This window comes from Squalius cephalus (genome assembly GCF_949319135.1).
Source record: "Squalius cephalus genome assembly, chromosome: 3".
Lineage (NCBI taxonomy): Eukaryota > Metazoa > Chordata > Actinopteri > Cypriniformes > Leuciscidae > Squalius > Squalius cephalus.
Genome location: NC_137124.1, coordinates 21,662,669 through 21,683,876, shown reverse-complemented (window position 1 = coordinate 21,683,876; position 21,208 = coordinate 21,662,669). Strand labels below are relative to the sequence as shown.

The 21,208-nt window shown below is 37.3% G+C and overlaps 1 protein-coding gene and 1 long non-coding RNA gene across 2 annotated transcripts in view; one reads left to right on the top strand and one right to left on the bottom strand.

Moving 5' to 3' along the window:
* The window catches only part of kif18a (kinesin family member 18A), a 40,226-nt gene extending 33,132 nt beyond the window's left edge, over positions 1 to 7,094 (top strand). The window contains exons 13-18 of the mRNA XM_079866900.1: positions 167 to 405; positions 1,447 to 1,506; positions 5,123 to 5,462; positions 5,569 to 5,661; positions 5,773 to 5,876; positions 6,557 to 7,094. Of these exons, the coding sequence (XP_079723026.1) occupies positions 167 to 405; positions 1,447 to 1,506; positions 5,123 to 5,462; positions 5,569 to 5,661; positions 5,773 to 5,876; positions 6,557 to 6,696 (976 nt within the window). The 3' untranslated portion in view covers positions 6,697 to 7,094. The remainder of the gene's footprint in view (positions 1 to 166; positions 406 to 1,446; positions 1,507 to 5,122; positions 5,463 to 5,568; positions 5,662 to 5,772; positions 5,877 to 6,556) is intronic.
* A 2,148-nt stretch (positions 7,095 to 9,242) lies between these two features.
* The window catches only part of LOC307155933, a 23,404-nt gene continuing 11,438 nt past the window's right edge, over positions 9,243 to 21,208 (bottom strand). Inside the window, exon 5 of the long non-coding RNA XR_013820625.1 lies at positions 9,243 to 9,364. This is a non-coding gene — a long non-coding RNA (uncharacterized lncRNA). The remainder of the gene's footprint in view (positions 9,365 to 21,208) is intronic.

Here is a 21,208-nt window from a genome sequence, read left to right as displayed (position 1 = left end):
CCAGGTTTCATGATTTTGAACTTAGTCACCCTTTATCTGAGTGTGTTTGTGGGAATGTTCTTTGTAGAAAGTTCTTTGTGTTCAGATTAATTTGAAATTTGCAATGTAAATGCCTCCATCTGTATCATTCAACTATATCACACTTGCTCTCCACCTGTCCTGTCAGGTTGGTGAACGCCCTGCTGTCCACCTGCCGTCGACAGCACCTGGCGTTGAAGGCCGCTAGCATTGCCACAGATGACGCTGAGTGGGAGGAGCTAGAGCGCCTGGTCCGTAGGGAGCGAGGTGTGGTCTGGGCAGACCAGGAGAAAGCAGAGGAGAGGGATGATGATGGTACAGGAAGCACTCATCTACAGCCCATCCTGTCTTTCTCGCACCTCGTGTCTCACCAGAACACGCCATGCAGTGAGTGAAATCTCTCATCATCATACTTCAAACTGATGTTATAAAGTGTTTCACCAAACAAGGGAGTAAGCTAACCCACAATGTCTGACTTAAAAGTACACTACTGTTCAGAAATTAATACTTTCATTCAGAAAGGACGCATTAAATAGTAAAGATGCTGATCTTTTGAATTTTCTATTCATCAAAGAATCCTGAAAAAATGTATTACCGTTTCCACAAAAAATATTCAGCACAACTGTTTTCAACCCTCATAATATGAAATGCTGGTTGGGCACCAAACCACCATTTAGAATGATTTTTGTAGGATCATGTGAAATAACTGGTTTCTATTTTAATATTTTAAATTGTAATGATATTTCACAATATTTGTTTTTACTGTATTTGCATAAGAGACTAAAAAAAACATTGAACCCAACTCAAAAAGAGACCCCAAACTTTTGAACAGTAGTACATGTGTAAAAAATGTGCCATTTCAATAACATTTTGTTGATGCAGACAATCATAATAAGCATTAGCATTCGTTTTAGTGCATAAACACCAGGACTATAACCATCAGGCCAAACTACAGATTTTTTGTTTGTCTTTTTTTATATATATATATATATATTATGTTCATAATAATGATGTTTTTTCTTACAAAACAATCTTTATTTCTATATCTTTTTTTTCTTTTTTTTTTTTTAAACAATCACCTCTGTGTGACAAAAATTAGATCTTGTTTAAAGTGCTATTTGTCTCTCCTGTTTTTGTGGTAATGTCCTCAGTTGAGGATGTAAGGAAATAATCCAAAAGGATAATGTCAGCAAACTTCCTGTTTCCAAGATGAGCCATCTCATTTGTGTCATACAGCCACCTCATAGTGATCTCATTTTATGTCTGCCTTGTGATTTACTGTTTTTCGTGTCGGTGTAATGTGATCTGCATTGTGTGAACGTTGACAGATGTATGTGTCTTGATGTGTTTAGTCCCTGTGTGATGTATATGCTGGATTGAATAGAAAGGACCAGCTCAAATGAGTAACAATGTATTCTATTCACTCAGGCTCAGAGAAACACGCACGTCGAACCTCTCAGCGTCTCAGACCAACACACTCATCTAAAGGTAAACTCATCTCTGTCTCCCCCATTTTTCTCCATGGTCTGCTTCAACATACTCTGCTTAAGACATCAATCCAGCTGCCCCAATCTTTCACATTGCTCATACTGACAGCCCATGTGTGTGTTGCAACAATTTTAAAGGCTTTAAGGTTTTGTAAACTAGCTTTGTTTAAAATAGTCCCCTTTTAATATGTCGATTCTTTATCATTTTCCATGTAAGCATTACAATAAAATAGTGCTTTACTAATAGCCAAATCATATCAGTGTCAGTTTTACAATTGACAGTTTTACAATGATAATTATGCAAATTATTTTATTTTAGCTTCGGAACAGACAGAGTTGCTTGACATTCTCCATACTGACACAGTGAAATACAAAAACAAGCTTTTAGGGGTGGGAAATTGAGGGGTGGGAGAAAGGGGAAAAGGAATAGAGGAAAGCTTTGGGAAATAGGAGTGGTGAGTTATTGCTCAGTAAATGGAGAGTAATGATATTTGCTGCAGAACAGGTGTTCCTCATTTGATTGAGACATGCTGTGGGAAATACACACATTTCAGGAAAATACAAAGACCTGCAAGAAAGAAAAAGAGGGAAGTGGGGGAAAATAAACGGATACTGTTAAGAATTGTTTAGAAAAAAATATTGTAAACTTCTGCATTGATAGTATTGGGAATATTTTGCATTGTCGAACATCATATTTATTAGAAACAAATTTCCTATGTCTATAATTCTTCATTTTTGACAAGGAGATTGGGGTGTTTGTTTATTTTTTCCCCCGCAACCCCCGTCCCCCTCCCCGTCCAATGGTTGTTTAAATTTGAATGATTCATTTCAAACACCATATGGGATTTGACCAGGTCAGGACAGTATAAAAAGTTCATTTTCAGTGGAAGGAAATTGAGCTTTCTGAAAATAATGAAAAAAAGCTAATTTTTTTCAAGAAAAAAATGAAAAATATTTCAAGAAAAAAATGGTGTGCAGGTTTTTATCAGTCCGCTGGGGAAAAAACTTGTTTACAAGTTCCCAGTCTGCTCCACTGAGCTATTCCAAGGACGAACTAGTCGCTGGCTCTGCAAGGTTTCATTTTCGGCACTTAGCAAATAAATGAAATATTCATGACCTCTACATTCCTTTATTGTTTTAAACATGAAATAAAGCATTTTTTCCTTTTAGACAGATTTTAGTTTAGACTACGTGTCCTACACAGGTTTTCCATTCATTTTTGTGTAACTGTTCTATCCTATTTTTGTGAATGTGATGCAACGTTTTCAGATTGGCATCCAAATAAATTTGCTGCTGTTTTAAAAAGAGATGCTTATTTTCAAGGTTCACACTGTTGAACAAGTTCTTCTGGCATTCATGCAGCAGGAAATAAAAGCTGTGTTCAGTTAGTCCTGCTCTGCATTCCCTGCTTAAAGACAATAGAGACGGAGCCCTGTCTGCAGGAACTGAAAGAGATACAGAGATTCAAAGAGAGGGTTATGAATGAACCTCCGCCCCACCCCCACCATCGACGTGCTTCATGACGATACTGTCTCTGCACTCAGGCTCAAGTGCTCGGTGGAGAGAGGGAGCGAGAGCGTGAAAGGGTGGAAAATAGTGATGGAATAGAGGACAGAAGCAGGAGGGGTCACGTGTCAACGCGCACGAGACTGCCGCCCCTGCCTCTCAGACTTAAGTCTGCAGTCTGTTTCTTTACATTCTCCTTCCTCTCTTCACTCTTTTCTTTCATGTTTCTGTATGATTTTATCTGTGTGCTCCTTTTTTTTTTTTTTTGAAGGATTTTTTAATCAGTCAGTCTTTCCATCTCCATTGTCTGTCTCCTCCTCACCTCGCCATCTACGTCTAGCCTCTTTCAGTAGCGCCGACCCTCCGCCCTTCTGAATTTCATTCATAAAATCATTGCTCGGTGCAGGGAGGGGGGAGCTATTACATATAGTATGAAACGCGCCTGGATTGGGCGAGGACAATTCTGCAATAAAAAGAGAGCAAGCAATGAGAGAGCGAGAGCCAGGCGACCCTAATCCGCAGTGGCTTCCTCCAGAAATAGCGATTCATGCATGTTTTAATCCCACCAGCCAAAAATACACCACCCAGAGCACTCTGCCACCAATTACTGATCGCACCTATTCCTCTGCCTCCGCTCTGGGCCATACATCACTGTCTGCCGCCCATCCTCTCTCCCATCCTTTTTTTTTTTTTTTTCTTTGTCACCTGATCATCCCGTGCCTCTCAAATGAAGTTATATCGCCTGTGCGCTATAGCTGTTGGCTTCGAGAGGCAGTCAAAGCAAAGTGCATTCAGTAAGAGTTTCAGAAGAGGCGTTTAGTTCTCAAACTTTCTTTTGCTAAAAAAGTGAGTATAGTTAGTCATTAACAGGATGTCAGATCCTCTCCCATGCAATCCAGATTTCTGAGAATCAGCACTGACTCAGAGAGAAGGAGAGATGGCTGTGTGTCAACAGTTTAACCAGCAGGAGCTCTGAAGCATTGCGATTGGTCAAGAACGCTTAAGATGCAGCCGCAGTGTCTTTCTCTCCCTCGCTTTTCTGCATCGTGTGAGTCAGTGTGCAGCCAGACTGCGACGTGCTCCGGCATACTCCACCACTCAATATCCAACGTCAGACCCCTCCAACAGCTTCCTGGAGCCTCCCTTGCCTTCCCTACCCACATACACCCACCGGCACACACATACTGTCTGTCTTGACAGAACCTGCTCTTTAACAACATACCGCTCTTGGTGTGTTACAAACACATGAACGCTCGCTTGACAAGCGTGGATTAAATTATCACTGTTTTTTGAGGACAATAATGTTTGTGTATTTGTATCAGTCATGTAAAATTATTGTGTGTGTGAGATTTGTGTCCAGGAATGCGCCTCATAAATCAGATTACTATAACTGAGTAATATTATAACATGCCCAGTTACTTGTGTTGGTCAGGATTCATTCAAGCATTATTGGCCCCAACACTTTTTACAATGACCAATTTTGTCCCCACCACTTTATGAAAAAATTGGTGATGGGGAGTATTTAATACAAAAAAGGAAACCCCTCGGCTTTAGAATGTGAGTTTTTTGTTTCATTACTGTTTGTAATAGAGTGCTATAATTTATTCTCCTTTAAACTTTCACATTGATTAAGATTTTGCATTTGTTATAATTTGTGGTAAGTGACAACAGGTCTGCCTATCTATCTTTATTCCACTGCATATCTGTCTTGTCTATCTCTCTCGATATCGATCTATCCGTCCAACTGTATAACTATCTGTCTAACCTCTGTGTATCTCTATCTATCCAACTATCTATCCATCTTTAATTTTCTTTGCACTTTTTTTTTTTTTTTTTTCTAAAGTCTAAAAACATAAGGCAAAAAAAAAATCCAAGGACTGACTTTGGCAAATGTTGTAGTGAAGTTAATGCGTGTCAAATCAAACAAGTTTGAGCACTTGATTTGTTCGATAAGAACAATCGTTACCTGTTTTTAAAATGGCAAACATTTCTGATGATGTTGTTGACAATTCAGCTTTGACTTGAAAATAATCTGTATATCACATGGCCTTTTCCATTTGGTGATTTCTTCCGATAAAGCTGGTGAATTTTGTGCTTCCTTTCTCTTTCAGGCCCTCAGGAGGCAGAGGCTGAATGTCCTCCTAAAAAAGTCAGGAGGAAGCTTTCTGTGTCTTCTGAGAACCCAGATGAGGCTGGGCCCATTCCTGTGCTGTCCCATTACCCTCCTGCCCTTCAGGAGGTCTTAAGGCAGGAGGGCATGTTCCTGCTGCAGTACACTCCTGAGGGGCAACCACACGCCTCCAACAACTTTGATCCAAACTCCACTATCGACATCGGTCACGAGGAGGACCCGTCAGGAAGTAATGCCACAGTCATCCTATCACCCGAGCCCCCTGGCCACACAACACTCCAGGCACTACGTGCTAACAATGGGAATGAGCCAGCTGAAAGGTACCGCATACTGTCATTAACATCCGCATTATTAAACCATGCAAAAGTGAACTAGGTAGTTCTGTTTTGGCTGCCATAAATACGTTTCTCTCCAATTGGTTCCTAGGTTGCAGATCCCATCGTTATTAGACCTTCGAAGATCCAAACCGTCCTACATGGCCATGACCTCAGCTGCTCAGGTCAAGCGCAAGTTCAACTGGTGCGTGTTTATTGTGGGACCTGTTCACTACAGCTGTTTAAAATCTTGCCTTGTTGACATTTTGCACTCTTGGTGTTTTCCAAAATCTCACTTCGTGTCTGTTTGTACCAGTTCCAACCTTGGAAAAGAAGAAAGTTCTCAGGCCGCAGAACCCAAGCGCATAAAGAGAGATCCCTGCAAGCCGTCTAAACCACTGCGAATTCGACGTTTTGGAGGTTAGTATGCTATTCTAAATGCAGAAAAATTGTTAAAAGTTAAGTTACCCTCTATGGGCTCTCCATTTCTATCTTGGAAGTGGAACATAAGCGTCTCTTATTATATTCCATTTATGAAGTTCTCACATAATACATTATCTTTGGTAAAGTATTGTAATAGTGTAATGGGTGGGCCGGCTGACAGCTGTGAAAGAATGTCAGGCGCACAGCCAGGAGCGCACAATCTCCTCCTCCCACTCCCAATGGCTCTTGCGCCTTCTTTCTCCTTAGTAATATAATGCCATGATTTGGCTGAATTTACCCCAGTTTCATAAAGTAATAAGTCATTAGAGGCCGTGCATTACAGTGATTTTTGCCACATTTTTGGGGAGCTGCTCCTATTAAATTAAATGACAAAAGAAAATAAGGCACCAATGTTTAAAAAGCCTCTCATTCGATTACAAATTAATTAATTACATATGCTGATTAAGCAAATTAAAGGAGTAAACAGTGACCTTTTTTTTGTTAAACCACTGTTCAAAAGTTTGGAGACATTACAATTTTTTGAAAGTTTATGCTCACCAAGGCTGCATTTATTTGATCAAAAATACAGTAAAGCATAATATTGTGAAATATTACAACTTAAAATAGTTTTTCTTATTATAATCTTTATACCCTCTGTTCTCTTTCTCTGCATCTAGTATCTTCGGAGAATGAGCCAAGCCGAAGAGTAGTACGGAGTGTATCTGAGGGAAACCTCCTTCAGCTTGACCAGCGGAAGTCCAAGCTGAGCTCAATGGGGCCCGCTGCGCTCTTTAAAAAAGTCACCAAGAGGATGTGAGAGGTTTCCACTTGCTATTAAAGGCGCCGCTTTCTCATACACCGACTTTCTCACAGACTTCTTTCTCATTAGAGTTGATGTACAAAATATGTAAAAAGGGAATGTGGGTTTTAAAGTTGTTGGAGGAGCAGGTATTTGGGCTTAACTATTTCTAGGAAACTTTTTTTTTTTTTTGTTCGTTTTAATGTATGTGTGTATAAAACCTGTTCAGCCTAATATGAAGCACACATTAAAGTATTAATTGATGTTCGGGTCTTGTAAAGAAACATGGTTTTATTATTGCCACTGAATTACTTTTTTTCTCATCTTTTTAAATGTTTTAATTAAAAAAAATTGCTCCATTTTAGAGGTCAAATGTGTTTCTATTTCCTGACTGATTAAAAAGAAATCAATTGAGAAATATTGACAGTGTATTTTATTGAACTAAACTTAAAAAAAAAATGTTTTATTCATTGTCCTTATGCCTAGCCTGGTTAAAACCAGACCATTCTCAGTAGTAACTGAGTTATGGTCTGGCAAAGCTGCATTAATAACTCATTTCCAAAGGGGCGTCACCAACGGACGTCGTTCAAATGCTTTTGGGCGCAATTGGAAAGACCTAAAACCAATCAGAGCGATCGTCATCGTGTAAAGCCATATGCGTTTCTGATTGGTGCCGCGATTTCGACGGATTAGAAATGGGCTTGAATGAGCTCTTTGCCAGACTACTTGTAGAGCAAATCTAAATTTGCCGGAAGTTGTCTGGGTTTTCCCAGGCTACCTTATGCCCACAAAGCCAGAAAATTCAGGAATAATGGACAATATTTGGAAATTCTCTAAACTAGCCAATCTTTTGGTCACCTGGTTACACTATTTGCTTTGTAATAGTTTTAAACTTACTTTGTAACAGTAATGTAGCTGTTGCTCTGACTGGTAACAACTCAAATTAAGAACAGGGTTTTTATATTTCTAGGGAATTTACAACTACTATAATTGACATTTTGTGTTGTAACATTTTTAATTCAGCTGCACAGCAAAACCTATTAGTTCAGTCCAATTAACCACAGTTTTTCATTCATCTTCACCTCCAGCTGTCTTATAATGCTGTTCGGTCATCTTGTTTCTTGCTGATTTATATGCTTTTCAGTGTGTTCAGAGATTGGGTTCAGCCCACATAAGACATAAAGGGAGTCTGGTGGTTTGGGGTCCATTTCCTGCATACCATCTGTCTGAACCAAAAGAAAATTGAGCCTCCCGTCAGGAACGTGGCCCATTTAATTTTCAAACTCTTTTAACTTATCCAATAATACAATGAGGTTCCATAGAAGTAGTAGTTCTATTCTTCAACTAGAATAGGATTCACTGCCAATGTTTTGGTTTAGCCTAATGTTTGGAGTTGTCAATACTTGCTGCAGGTAAGAGAGAAGAAAGCAGCGTTATAAATATTATCGCTATCTGTCTATATAAATTGGTGTTTTTGAGTATTTTTGTATGTTTGAGAGACAATCAGTTGTGCATAGCTGCCCTGGTTCTAACATCATGCCTAAGGAATTAACAGTAATTAATTCTGGTAATGAGGCTATTATTAACAGATAATTATGTAATATGCCTACAGGAAGATAAGTAGTGGGCTCATGGCATACAGAGCAGCACATCCATAAAGTTTCACCTGTTTGGCCTTCCAGTGGGCAAGAAAAATAAATGTTTAAATATGTTTGTTTGTTTTATTATTTATTAAATTGGACTTTAAAATGTCTTGAGAAACTGCATCCTTCTGTACAGAGTACAAGAATATATTTACCTTTTAATATTCACATATGCTTATGCTTACATAATTGAAGAATTAGTTGTGAAAGACTGATCATTTTGACACTAGAATAAATGTGGGACCTTTTCCTTAAACATAATTTAGAATAAAACATTTCATGTTCATGGTATTTGCTGAATTGTCTCGCAGTGTGTGGCTGCTCTGCAAAGGAGAAGGAAACTTAACAATAGAATAACAGCAAAAAAAGAAGTGACACCAGGTGCAACCAAACACATGAAAAAGTCGTCTGAATGGAAACTGATGTTCATAAGGCTGTTCCTGGCATCACCCTTCTCAAAACCTGGAATGTTAGTACAGTTAGGCTCTGGACTGCTTTCATACATTTTGGATTTGACAATCCAATTTATGAATTTTTAACAATGCATTGTTTGTTAAAATATCTAGTGGTGTAATGGGCGGACCACCTGACAGCTGTGAAGCAATGTCAAGCACACAGCCAAAACCACACAAACTACTACTACTCCCAATCTCTCTCCTCCATTTATGATAATATGAAACTTTTTTATAGTGCCGGTGAACACTCATCAGAGAAGAGATGTTGCAAGAGGGAGGGGAAGTTATTTTGATGAAAGACAAGAACATGAATTTAAGAAAAAAAAAATGTAATAACATAATCAGATAAATAATTGATAATAAAAACTGCAATATTCCATAAAAAAATATGAATTGTCTATTTTGATTTCATGGTGACTTTAAACAATTGGTCTGTATTTTCTGCTCCATATTGACAGAGAAAAAGCCAGACCTGACATTTGAGGACCTACACAAGTCAGGCCATAGACAGTCTTCAACAGGATTTGGGAGGGACTCACCACGTACTCAGCTATAGAAGGTGTTCCACTACCTTCTGTACTGAAGTCACTGAAAAAATAAATTAAAAAAAGGTTATCTTTATCGCCATTATTCAAAATGCATTTATCAGGTACATTAGTCTTATTCAGTATTTAACAGAATTATCACATTTACATCCATTTAAATGTCTCTTGAGATCTTAAGTTGCAGACTTTCCGTTCACACCAAGAACGATGTTCTGTTCATTATAAACACGCTGCAGTCTTGTCGTCTGTCGCTTTAAATGCTAGAGCTCTTTAAAGTAGGATAGATTTTGATTGGCTGTCAATGTTTTTATCGTTCATCAGCTGGAAAAAAACAATACCAACAATACCATTCCTCTGTGCCGGTTATCATCAGTGCAGAGTAGATTACTCACAAACTGTAATCCATTACTAATCACAAATTAATCTATTTCATGACACATTTTAGGTAATGTAATCTGATTACTTTTGACCTAAATCATTTATCACATTCATTTGAATAGAATCTTGTAGAGTGAATTATGTGTCAGTATTTCTCAAACTGGGGGGTTTGTGTAGGAACTGCAGGGGGTGCGTAAATTGACGAAAAGCTAGTAATTAATTTAATCTTAATGTTCAATTAAAAGAAAAATATTTTAAAAATAAAAACAATTTTTTATCATAATGGAACATTTGTTCACTAATTTATGCTTTGCACCCTCTCAATTTTCCATGTAATTTTGCCTAACTTAATCATTTTAAATTTAAAAGATAAAATTAGGAGAATATTAAGCAATCATAATCAATAAAAAGTAACTGATTATGAGTAAGCTATTTTAAAATGTAATCTGATTACATGTATTTAATTTTAGGAATGTAATCCAGATTACAGTTACTACCCAGCACCGTTTATCATTATAGTTGTGGTGTGGTCTCTGCTATTCTTTTACATTTAAACTATATCTTCATCGTTATAGTTATCGTCTTTGGTGTGATCAGGAATTTTACTGTCCAATATTTGTATCTGAAGAGGCTGAGTCTTCTCAAAACTATACTCAGATTAACAACACTGATGAAAACAAACATTTTTATATGTCACAAATATAAAATTTCATATTACTGGCCCCATATTGGAGTTTACATCTGTCAATTCAATATGGTTTCTTTTATTCAGTGTTTAAATTACTTCAGATTTCATTACTCTGCCGAGTGATTTTTAATCTTTGTTCTTTTTTTAAATAATTATCTAAATTAGTCCATTTAAAGCAACTCTAAACCTGAGGATTTTTTACTCTGACAATTTATTTAGTTAATTATTTCATGTTTTTGAGAGGATTTATTCGCATAAAAATATGAATAAATATGAATTGATTCATAAATCTCTCTAATCTCATTTTGATTTCTCTTTAAAGGTGAACCCCAGAATTGCTCCAGTGATTTGGGAAACTACCATAAACCATGTAGTATTGATCACTGGTGGGACTATTGTTGAGAATTTTGAATTGCAGACTAAACAGTAATGAGATACTACATAATACCCCTTTGGTTGCTGTTTTCATATTCCCACAGCCAAACATCACAAAAGACTGATATTGAACATGCAATCGGACACCTGCCTCCCTCTTTTAGTGTCTCTTAAGCTCCGATCTCTTGGGTGAAACGCAATGCCAGCTAAAATACTGGAAACGTCTCTTCTTTAACTTTGATATCAGTCTCATAACTGTCAGTTTGCAGCATGCTTTCATTGTCTGCTTTATTTTTAAGAGTTCGCTCAAGCACCTGCTTATGTTCCTCCTCTCTCATTCACAAAAATTGTACACTGAGCTTTTTTCCCCTTTTTTTCTGAAAGGGAAGGCTGTGACTAAAGTTTATTAACTTCCTCTGAGCCAATGAGCTGACGGCTGTGTTTCCAAGATTGTCCAATAAGACGAAGTGAGAGGTTGGAGGTGAATGTTGCTTAGCAACTGCAGGTAGAATGAGATCACGTTGAACTCATTGTCTTATCAGAGGGCCTCAAGAGACTTCACATGCATTGTTTTGTGATATAAATTGTTGAAAAAGATGCACGTGTAAAGTGCGTCAAAAAGCCCTAAAGTCTGACTTTGATGGGATTACAGATGGGATTCTCTTTTTTTTGGAGTTGATAAAGAAATCCTTTCATGGAGATAGTTGATAAAGTTATATCTTAAAGGGAAGTAGTATGGGGGGATCTGTGGATTATCACCAGATATTGTTCAGCTTTAGGTTTACATGCACTTCTCTTTTTTTTTTAAACATAATTTTAATATTGCCATGTATGAAGTTATAAGAAGAAAAGGAGGACATGAGTGTGGTGTGGCCACGACAGAATCAGCAAGTGAAAAGCAGAGTTTTGGGTGGGCGTTCTACTCCTGGCTGTTTTTGTGACAGGTGAGTGGCATCGCAATGTAAACAAACACACGCAGTACCTCCTACGGTGCAACGTAGCCAGCAGATGCCATGCTATTGGTACCCGGATAATTACAGACTTCAGCACCACTGTACTTCCAACATGTGAGAGAGAACACTTTCTCTCCCACAGAGAGTTTGCCAGCTAACACTTCAGAGATGATGCAGCCTTGATAACTTCTTGGTCGTGTGTATCACTACATCTGACCTGAAGTTATATTGCACAGATTTACGTGTGGGTGTGCAGTGTCATAATGCATCATATTGACTAAATGTGTGGCATACTAGCAGATGAAAAAACACAATTTGAAGCAAGATTAACAGTTGTATTGAAGTTGATGAAATGGTTTAACATGGCTTGTCTTATTTGCGTCTGTTATCCTTCCTATATTCCTTTATCTCTTGTTGTAACATTATCTTTTAAACTAATCCTCAACTTCTAATCTTCTTTGACGTCCAAGTCTTTTAACAGAAAAAGCAATCATTTAAAAGGCCTTATCAGAAGATACTGCATGTTGGGGTGAAGCGGTGCAGGGACAAAGATTGGCTCAAAAGGAACACAGTGTTTTAGAATTAAAAAGACAAATAGGCTGAATCTGAAGCGACAGGGAGGGAAAAAGAAATAGCAGGATGGTAGTCGAATGCCTGAAAGGATGAAGATAATGAATAAGTGTGATTTGATTAGCAGGAACACCTGAGACGAACCCAGAAATAGATGCTGACTCAATGATGGCCTCAATATGAGTTGCAGAAAATGTCACTGATAGCCACAAGTCTTTAGAGAACAAGAAATGAGAAAAATAAAGATATTGATTCATTTATGATAAAAAAAAGAACTTTAATTACATTAGCAACAGTGTAACATTTTCTCACACACACACACACACACACATATACATATATAGAGAGAGAGAGTGTATATAATGCATTACTAAGTAATTCATGACTTTTCACTTGAAAAAGTAAATTAAAGGATTCATCTTAATTTTTCTGTATTTGAATTAGTTACTTCTGATGTAATTACATTAAATAAAGTAGACTATAGAACAATTCATGTAAAACAATAATGGATTCAACATCAAATTTGAATGCGTGTTTTTAATGTAACCTTCTCCATTTAAATACTTTAGTCTGTTCGATAATAATCTGCAATTTTATATTATTTATTTGAAAGAATTAAAAGAGCAGTTTCATGTCTATCCTTGTATTGTTCAACTGGTCGATGTTGTTATGGGATTTATATATATATATATATATATATCCCATTTAACTACTATTATTAAATCATTTGAAAGTGTCAGTACTGCCTCAAAACTGAGCGTAAAGAATATGGTTAAATGATATATTGGGTTAAAGGTCATCAAATTAAATGTTGGCCTTTGTCTGAGTGTAGCTCCTGCAGGGAGGAATTGATTATTATGCAAACCACAAGCAGGTGTGCCTGTAACAAGTCTTTGATGCATTATCTTTTAGAAACTGAGTGAGTAATGGATAATCATATAGTTATGAAATTGTTGCCAAAAAAAACAAAAAACAATGGCTTTCTATATAAAGACAATCTATGGCTATATTGGAAAAGCTGATGCAAACATCCATGTAATGGATGTTGTCACATTTTATTTCCTTTTGTAACAACAATACAAACAATTTAACGTTTTTACTAAATTAAATTGTGGATAATAGCCCAGATAGATTGTTCATAGACAAATTTGATTAAAAATAATGAATTAATGATAAAATTCAAAATAAAGTCAAATTAATGTTTGAATTTATACTGATATCGTGCAGAAACCTTGACAAATATGAGTTTTGTCTCACTCTGTTGAGATCTTTTTGAAAGAGTCACATTGTGAGAGGGAGACAAATCTGAGAAGATGAGAACTTAAAAGTTTCTGTTTACTCTCCATTTATTCTCATTGCTCTCTAGGAGAAACAGTTGAGACATTAAGATCTCATGTATGATTTTCCTTTCTTGCGGGGATGACGGGCATCTATTATCACGAAGTTTGCGACTTTCATACGAAGGATTATAAAACAGGACTGTTTCAGCACACTAATTCCCAGCTTTCAGAGTGGAAAATATTCAAATAGATGGTATGGAAATCCTTGGATAAGCTAAGATTTGAAATGTAAAGCAGGGTACGTGGGAGATCGACCCGCTCCCTAATGCTCCCTGCAAGCTCCGCCACTCAGACGAATATCAAAATTCTTGGAGCAGGGAGAGAATCCGTGGATCTGGCGCGTTTTCCGAAATCAGACCCAGTCAAATGGGACCACCGGTCCGACACTACCTAGCAGCACACCACAGCATTAAGGTAAGCCTGATGGCAATTAGCATTCTGATGCAATATTAGTTCCTTAAGAGGTCCCACAGAAACACAGCCCGACAGATACTGGAAAAAGATGTGTATATAAGACGGCCCAACCTGAAGTATGTAGGTGAGCAGTAATTACAGATGAAGGATAATGAGAATGTTCTTGTTTTAAATGCTGAGCGCATTGTTCGGCTGTAACGAGTACGAACCTTGCAAACAAAAGGTGTGTCGTTACGTCACAGGGCAGCGAGAGGTTAAGCGCAGAGTGAAAACAATGCAGCTTCCATTCAAATATATTCAAACCAAAACACAGGAACACCACAATATCCCATTGCATGACAGCAGGTGATTGCATTTTGAGTATGGATCATGTGAAGGGCAAAAGTAGTGTGTGTAGTTATGGTTACATACGGACTTGATGAACCTAAGATTGGCTTTGCAGAATCATTTGTAGAAAATTTCAGGCAGAAATGCATGATGAAACAAAATGAGGTATCATATTCTTTGCCTATTTCTTCCCACCATACTCCTACGTATACTCAATTTCCCTTCAAATTAAATTGTTGTCGCTACGTTACCATTCAGTGGGTCAATAAATAGGACGACTGTATGGGCATTAGTGTTGATGAGTCAGTCCCTGACGACCTCGCTCTTATTGTGAGAACACCTAAAGGCTGTCTATTGCCTTATCCTGAGGGTGAAAATGTCCTGAGGTTTGACAGTGAAATGAAAAATGGCACATAATGTGGACACTGGATTTGATTATTAGTGTGGAGATCCTCTCTTAGGATTTGACGTTTTGTTGTGGTGTTTTGCACCAATAAGGGTCATTTGGTTTCAGCCCTTTTTTTTTACTTCAGTTGAGTCACAAAGGACCGGTGTTGATTAGGTAACTCCTGGCGTCAGAATCCAAGGGCAAATGTCCATCCCGTCATGACAAGCTGACATTTGCGAAGGTTTGACGATAAACATTATCTGGTCTCTCACGAGGAGGGAAGGAGGAACGTGTGAGAAAGCAAGGGAGTGTCTTGATGCAAACGTTCTTATAGGCTTTATCTTGTCTCTCTCTGCTGCTTTCTCCTCCTTTACCAAATATAGCAGTAGGATAATGAAAACAATATCCAGTTTATATCTGCAAGTTAGTGAGATACCCACTCTCATTTGCAGCGAGAGCAAATGACCCCGGGGATGAGTCATAACATCACTTTAAGGCTGTTACATTCTCTCTACACAAACATGGCGAAATCCAGCATGCGCCCAGGTATCCTTACTAAATATAAGTGGCCAGAGAGCTCTGTTACCCAGCAGGGCCCCGAGTCCCACAGTCCTTCCCCTCGATGCCCTTCCAAATCTAGCCTCTCTTTGAACATTTCCATTGAAAGGCAGCACTTTACCCATGGGGAGTGAGATGAAGAGCTAATGAGAGACTTGCGCAGCTTTTCTAGCTGATTAGACCTGCCATACATGAAGCGTCTGATAGTGTGATGTGATGGTATGTTCACATTGTGAAATAATATATATTCTGTCATTGTTTAATCACCCTCATGTCGATCCAAACCTGTATGACTTACTTTCTTAGTTGTAACACAAAAGAATACACTTTGGTGTACTTTTTTTTTCATGCAATGGCTATCAACCTTCAAAATATTTATGTGTGTGTTCCAATTAATGAAAAAAGTCATACAGATTTGGAACGACATACGAATAATTAAATGATTTTAATTTACATTTTTGAGTGGATTATCCTTTAAGTTGGACTTGATATTACGAAGCATTTTAAATTAAGTGTGAGGTTTTGCATTATTAATTTGGTGGTTTTGACCTATACATTCTTATGAGATTTATTTTGACCTAAAAATGTTTATGAAGTACTGTAAAATCAGTAACATTCCACATGACTTAAGTGGGAAAAAAACTTGTCTACATGCAAACTATTGACTGAGGACTGTAAATACTGTATTTGTCTTATCTTTTCATTCATCGTGCCGCAGCATATATGGTTAAACACACATTATTTTATTCTATGTCAGATGACTGACATAAAATCATTTTCATTGTATTGAAACCATCTTGAATCTGTCTGACCACTCCCTACTATACAGCCACAGGCTTAAAACTAAAGTGTTAACAGTCTCTGTCTTATCAGACAGATATCAACTTTGCTTAGTTTAAAGGAAGAAAAGAACCAAAGGGAGGTATGGGGGGGGGGGGGTTGCTGGTTGTAATCGGACCCTGTTTCCAGGAGTCTAAGAGGATTTCGATGCAGTAATATTATATGTCGGTCCGAGCTAAAGGAAGACAAAGGTGCGCAGCCAAGCACCAGAGCAGAGCATGTCATCTAAATAGTGCTGGGCTTCTATTTGCAGTTTATTACATCCAACTGCTTTGTCAGTTGAGTTTGGCTGGGAGGCGGCACAAAGGAGGCAGTTTGTTCACCCTCGACAAGCATGCTTTTATTTGCGGCAGCCCTTTGATGTATAGAGAGAAACATTTGGAGTTAGATATCCCTAACAGATCAACAGGGAAGAAATCCCACTCTTTTAGTATTGTCTTTAACAATTCCCAGCCTTTCAGCAACTCCCGCCTTTATTCACTTTAATGGCCTTACTTTAGACCATTGAGCGAGCTGTCTATTATTATAGCGTTATGGGGAGACATTTGTGTCTGAAAGTTTAATTGTATGCATGCCAAACGTGAGGGAATGGACATGTTGGAAATTGTAGTTTAACAGAAACAAGTGGCATCACGCCAAGTGCACATATGTTCGATCAGTGTCAAAACAGAATTACAGACCCAATTACAACATTTAGTTTGCACCTGGTCCTTAAGACAAGGCTACAATAACAAAGCTAGTCAAGGAAGTAACTAATATGCCATTAGCAAGATCTAGTCTTAATGGTAAGTTGCAAATGATGATGCACCAAACTGTCAGACAATTTGCATTATAATACATTGCAAATTATGTTGTTGTGACTCCACTTGAACAAAAAGAATAGTTTAGTGGTTAATGACTGTGAAGAGGAAGCCCATGTCCTCAGTTATGTTTTAAAAGGACCATTCACCAAAAAGAACATTTCTGATGAAAATGACTGATAATCTCTCTCAAGATCTTTGAATCTTGATCAGTTTGATGAATCATTCAGACTAGAATCAAAATCATTCAGTTTTGTGAATCAAATAAAGTGATTCATTAAACAGATTTGACTCTGGCAACAACTTCTCTAATGAACTGTCAAGAATGTTTAGGAGAGCTAAAACGGGTGTCAACCTTTTTAGTGAATAACGATTTGTCAAATTGTCCTTTTTTTAAAATGATACTCTCGATTTTTAAAGGTTTGAATGTTCCAGTTTCTGTCTCCATTTTTTGTGCATAGAAAAGAGTGACCAGTGCATTATTTAAAATTTACTTTTTGTTCCACCAAAGAAAGTAAGCCATTCACGCTTGAAGCAACAGCAGAATTGTACATTTTGGATGAACTTTTCTTTAAAGGAATGATAAATCATTATTTTCTATAGGTGAGGTTATCAGTACAATAAAATAATAGTCATTTATTTTCTTTGTCTCTTTCACACACTGTCAAGTCTTAATTAAAAAAATGAACTCTATTAAGAAACTTTTTACAACTGCCAATAGTACCACAAGAGACCAAATTCTAACTAAAATGGCCAACGAAAATGGCCACTGACTCACCAGATGAATAAAAACAGTGCAAGCGCATATGCTCTTGAGACTTGCAGCTTTCATGTCTCAGACCTTATAAAAAGAACAACGGTATTTGATGTATTGGTACCTAATGATGTCCACAGATTAATTGTCTCATTTTGTGTTTGTCCTATTTTGTCTCGTTAAGCAAAGGGTTTTACTGATATAACTATGAACAGCGATGCTTATGGCTGTATGATGAACAGATCAATATTAGATGTCCATGTACTCTGAGATGCAAATAAACAAAACCTCACTGTTGTTGGCCCTTACAAACCTCAGCTATTGAAAAGCATGCAAATAAGACTAGTCAAATAAACTGCAGCACCTATGGGTGCGGGAACATTGGTTGTAGTTAAAAAAAATATTTTGCTTTAAATTTTATGGATTATAATTAAAATTATAAATGATATAAAAAATCTACTTATTTCATTAGGCAGCATATGAATTTGTTGTGATATGTAAGTGGATGAGAATGAATGTGCTTTTTAGTTAATTTTAGCAATGTATAAAACTGACATTTCTGTGATGATTCATGCTTGTTAGGCAGTGAATTTAATCACTTTTTATAATAAATAAATAGCATAAACAATGTTGTGCAAGTAAATTACTTTATGATGATATGAATGCATCAATGTAGCGAGAGAAAGATCAGACAGAAATATTTGTTATATTTAACAAATAATCCATAATATCCCTCACCCAATCAAACCATGGACTAGAGTTAACTGCAACTAACACACAGGCAGAACCAGGTGTCCGGTTACAGGACACATTAAGACTGATAAGACTTTTTATGACCCAAAGGAATTTAGAGAGAGTTTTGACTTACTTAATTCTCGTTGAAAAGGATGAATAAACCCTTTTAAACCTATATATTCTATATATAGCCACTTGATAAAGTTATGAACATGTATCCAATTTTCCCATCTCATGATTTTCATTTGATAGGGTTTGGCCTATATATTAATTCAAACTCAGAATTGCATTCTATGGTTAACTAAAATCACATGTGTAGCATGTTTGGTATGAACTCCAATTTGTATTCCCTATTTCTTCATTTACATCACATGTTGCTAACTCTGTGACACATTAGTATTATAAGAGTCTTGAAGGTTCTTCTCTAAAACACCCAATCAAATTATGCAAATGCCCTACTAGAACACAGGATTGTAAAGTTTCACTCCAAAGGAACCACGTCTTATTGGCTTACACGCCTCCAGAGGGTGTGACAACTTACATAAAAGATCACAAGATCAGGGCGGATTCTGAGAAATTCTAATGTGAAGATGATGCTGAGCTTTGTGCCAGGCTGCGGCCTTGTCTTTACATGCACCAAAGATCCTCTGACTCCAACTTGTTCTCTCTCATCAAGACAACATCAGCACAGATCAACTAGAGCCTTAACATATTGCATCAGGACATATAATGGGTGAGACAAACATAGTCTCATTATTTGATACATTAAGTATCCCTACCCACTTTCAAAGAAGTGCATATTAGAACTAAACTGATGGTTTGCTCAAGGCTGTTGATCTGCTGAATTTCAAACAATGCTACAACTTCTTGTTTTCCTGTATTCTGCTTCAGCTCTCTTTCCGTTGCTAAACTGTATGCATGTATGTATGTTTGTGTATGTTAGATTAGTCTACGTGTTTAGTCTAGTTAATAAAGTCTTGTTCGTGTCACATTTAAAGTTGTTTGTGGTTCGTGCTGATATACTGGAGTCCCTAATCATGCAGATTTTGGCTACATGCTCTGGGTAGTACCGTACAGTATGAAAGTTATTTTCCATACCCCGGAAATGAACATTTCTTAGAATGAATAAATAATTAATACTAAGCATTCGCTGGATGAACAGGTTAGTAGATAGTGGTATTAGTTCTGCTACATCTAGTTAATCCTATTACAGTTTTTTTCGATTGCTAAACGACAGTCGGCACAACTGGAGTCACATGTGCAAAACTCTAACTACAGTCTGCACAGCAGCAGTTCATGTGGACCAAACTCTAGTTCGTTTTTCATTGCTTGAACAGTTTTCAAAACTCTACACACTTATCCCATGACTTTAACCACAACCTGCACAACACTGTGGATTTACAGCACTTTGTTCAAATGCTAACACACTGCTGTCAAACTGTGAACCACACATTCAAAACAGAATAGATTTCAGCCTTGTGCCTTTCAACATTAGAGAGAACATTAGATGTGATGTTGATGAAAACCTGTGGCCTGATGCTAGAGAGAGGCAGGATTAGCCCCTCAATTATTTGTTCGAATTACAGTATGTACTTTTAGTTTCTACCTTTTTTTCTCATTACTGTAATTCCGTAAATTACTACAGACTATTGAAGCAAACTGCTAATTTTCATTTACCTTAAAGAATTGTTATGTTCTAAAAATTTAAATAAATCATGTGAAAGAATGTCACTCTTTTCTTTGAAGAAAATATTACTTTGTATGAAGTCACTGAAATTGTTCAAACTGTAAAGATGAAAAGTTTGTATTTTCTGTATTGGTGTTTGATGTTTTTACTCTCAGTGTGTTCTGAGTGACAGTGTGTGTTATCTCAGTGAGGGTTGTGCATAGTGTTTGGCTGCACTGAGCCTGTTTTGAGCCATGTGTTAAGAGTTGTGTTGCTTGGAATGAGTTTTGCAGGTGATGTGAACTGTTTAGCTCAGGTGACTGTTGGTAGTGCAGACTGTAGTTAGAGTTTTGCACATGTAGATCCAGTTGTGCCTACTGTCGTTTAGCAATCGAAAAAAACTGTAACTGATCCCAATATTTATAACTAATTATAATGAGTTATAATTCATTATTCATATTTCCCTTGAGTTAATTTGCTACATCAACTTACATAACCTAGTAGCCTACATTAACTGTTATCATATACAGTGTGCAAATGAATGTGTTTGTACTTGTGTTTGTGCATATTTGCATGTGCATTTAGACATGTCTCTCTCAGTACATGTATGGTGACTCCTAGATCTTTCACGTTTTAAATATATGTGTATCTAATGCTGTGCACTTACATTAATGCTAAGATTGTCTTTGTGTGCATCTGTGAAACCATATGAATGCTATAGATCAGAGCTTGTAAATAACTTAAAAGCCTATTATAATGGCCACAGAGTAAGTGTATCTATTTAGGAAGCATATTGTAAAGGTAAAGAGCTCTACACCCTACCCTATAACACAAGCTCAATGCTCAAATTAAACATTTGATTTCTGTCGCAAGCTCCAGTACTAGTAGTTTCTCAATTTACACCACTGTGTGTGTGTGTGTGTGTGTGTGTGTGTGTGTGTGTGTGTGTGTGTGTGTGTGTGTGTGTGTGTGTGTGTGTGTGTGTGTGTGTGTGCGTGTGTGTGTGTGTGTGCGTGTGTGTGTGTGTGTGTTCTTACAATTGCCAAGCAGCTTCACAGCCGGCTGTTAGCCATGTCGTGTTGATATGTAAATTGTGTTGAT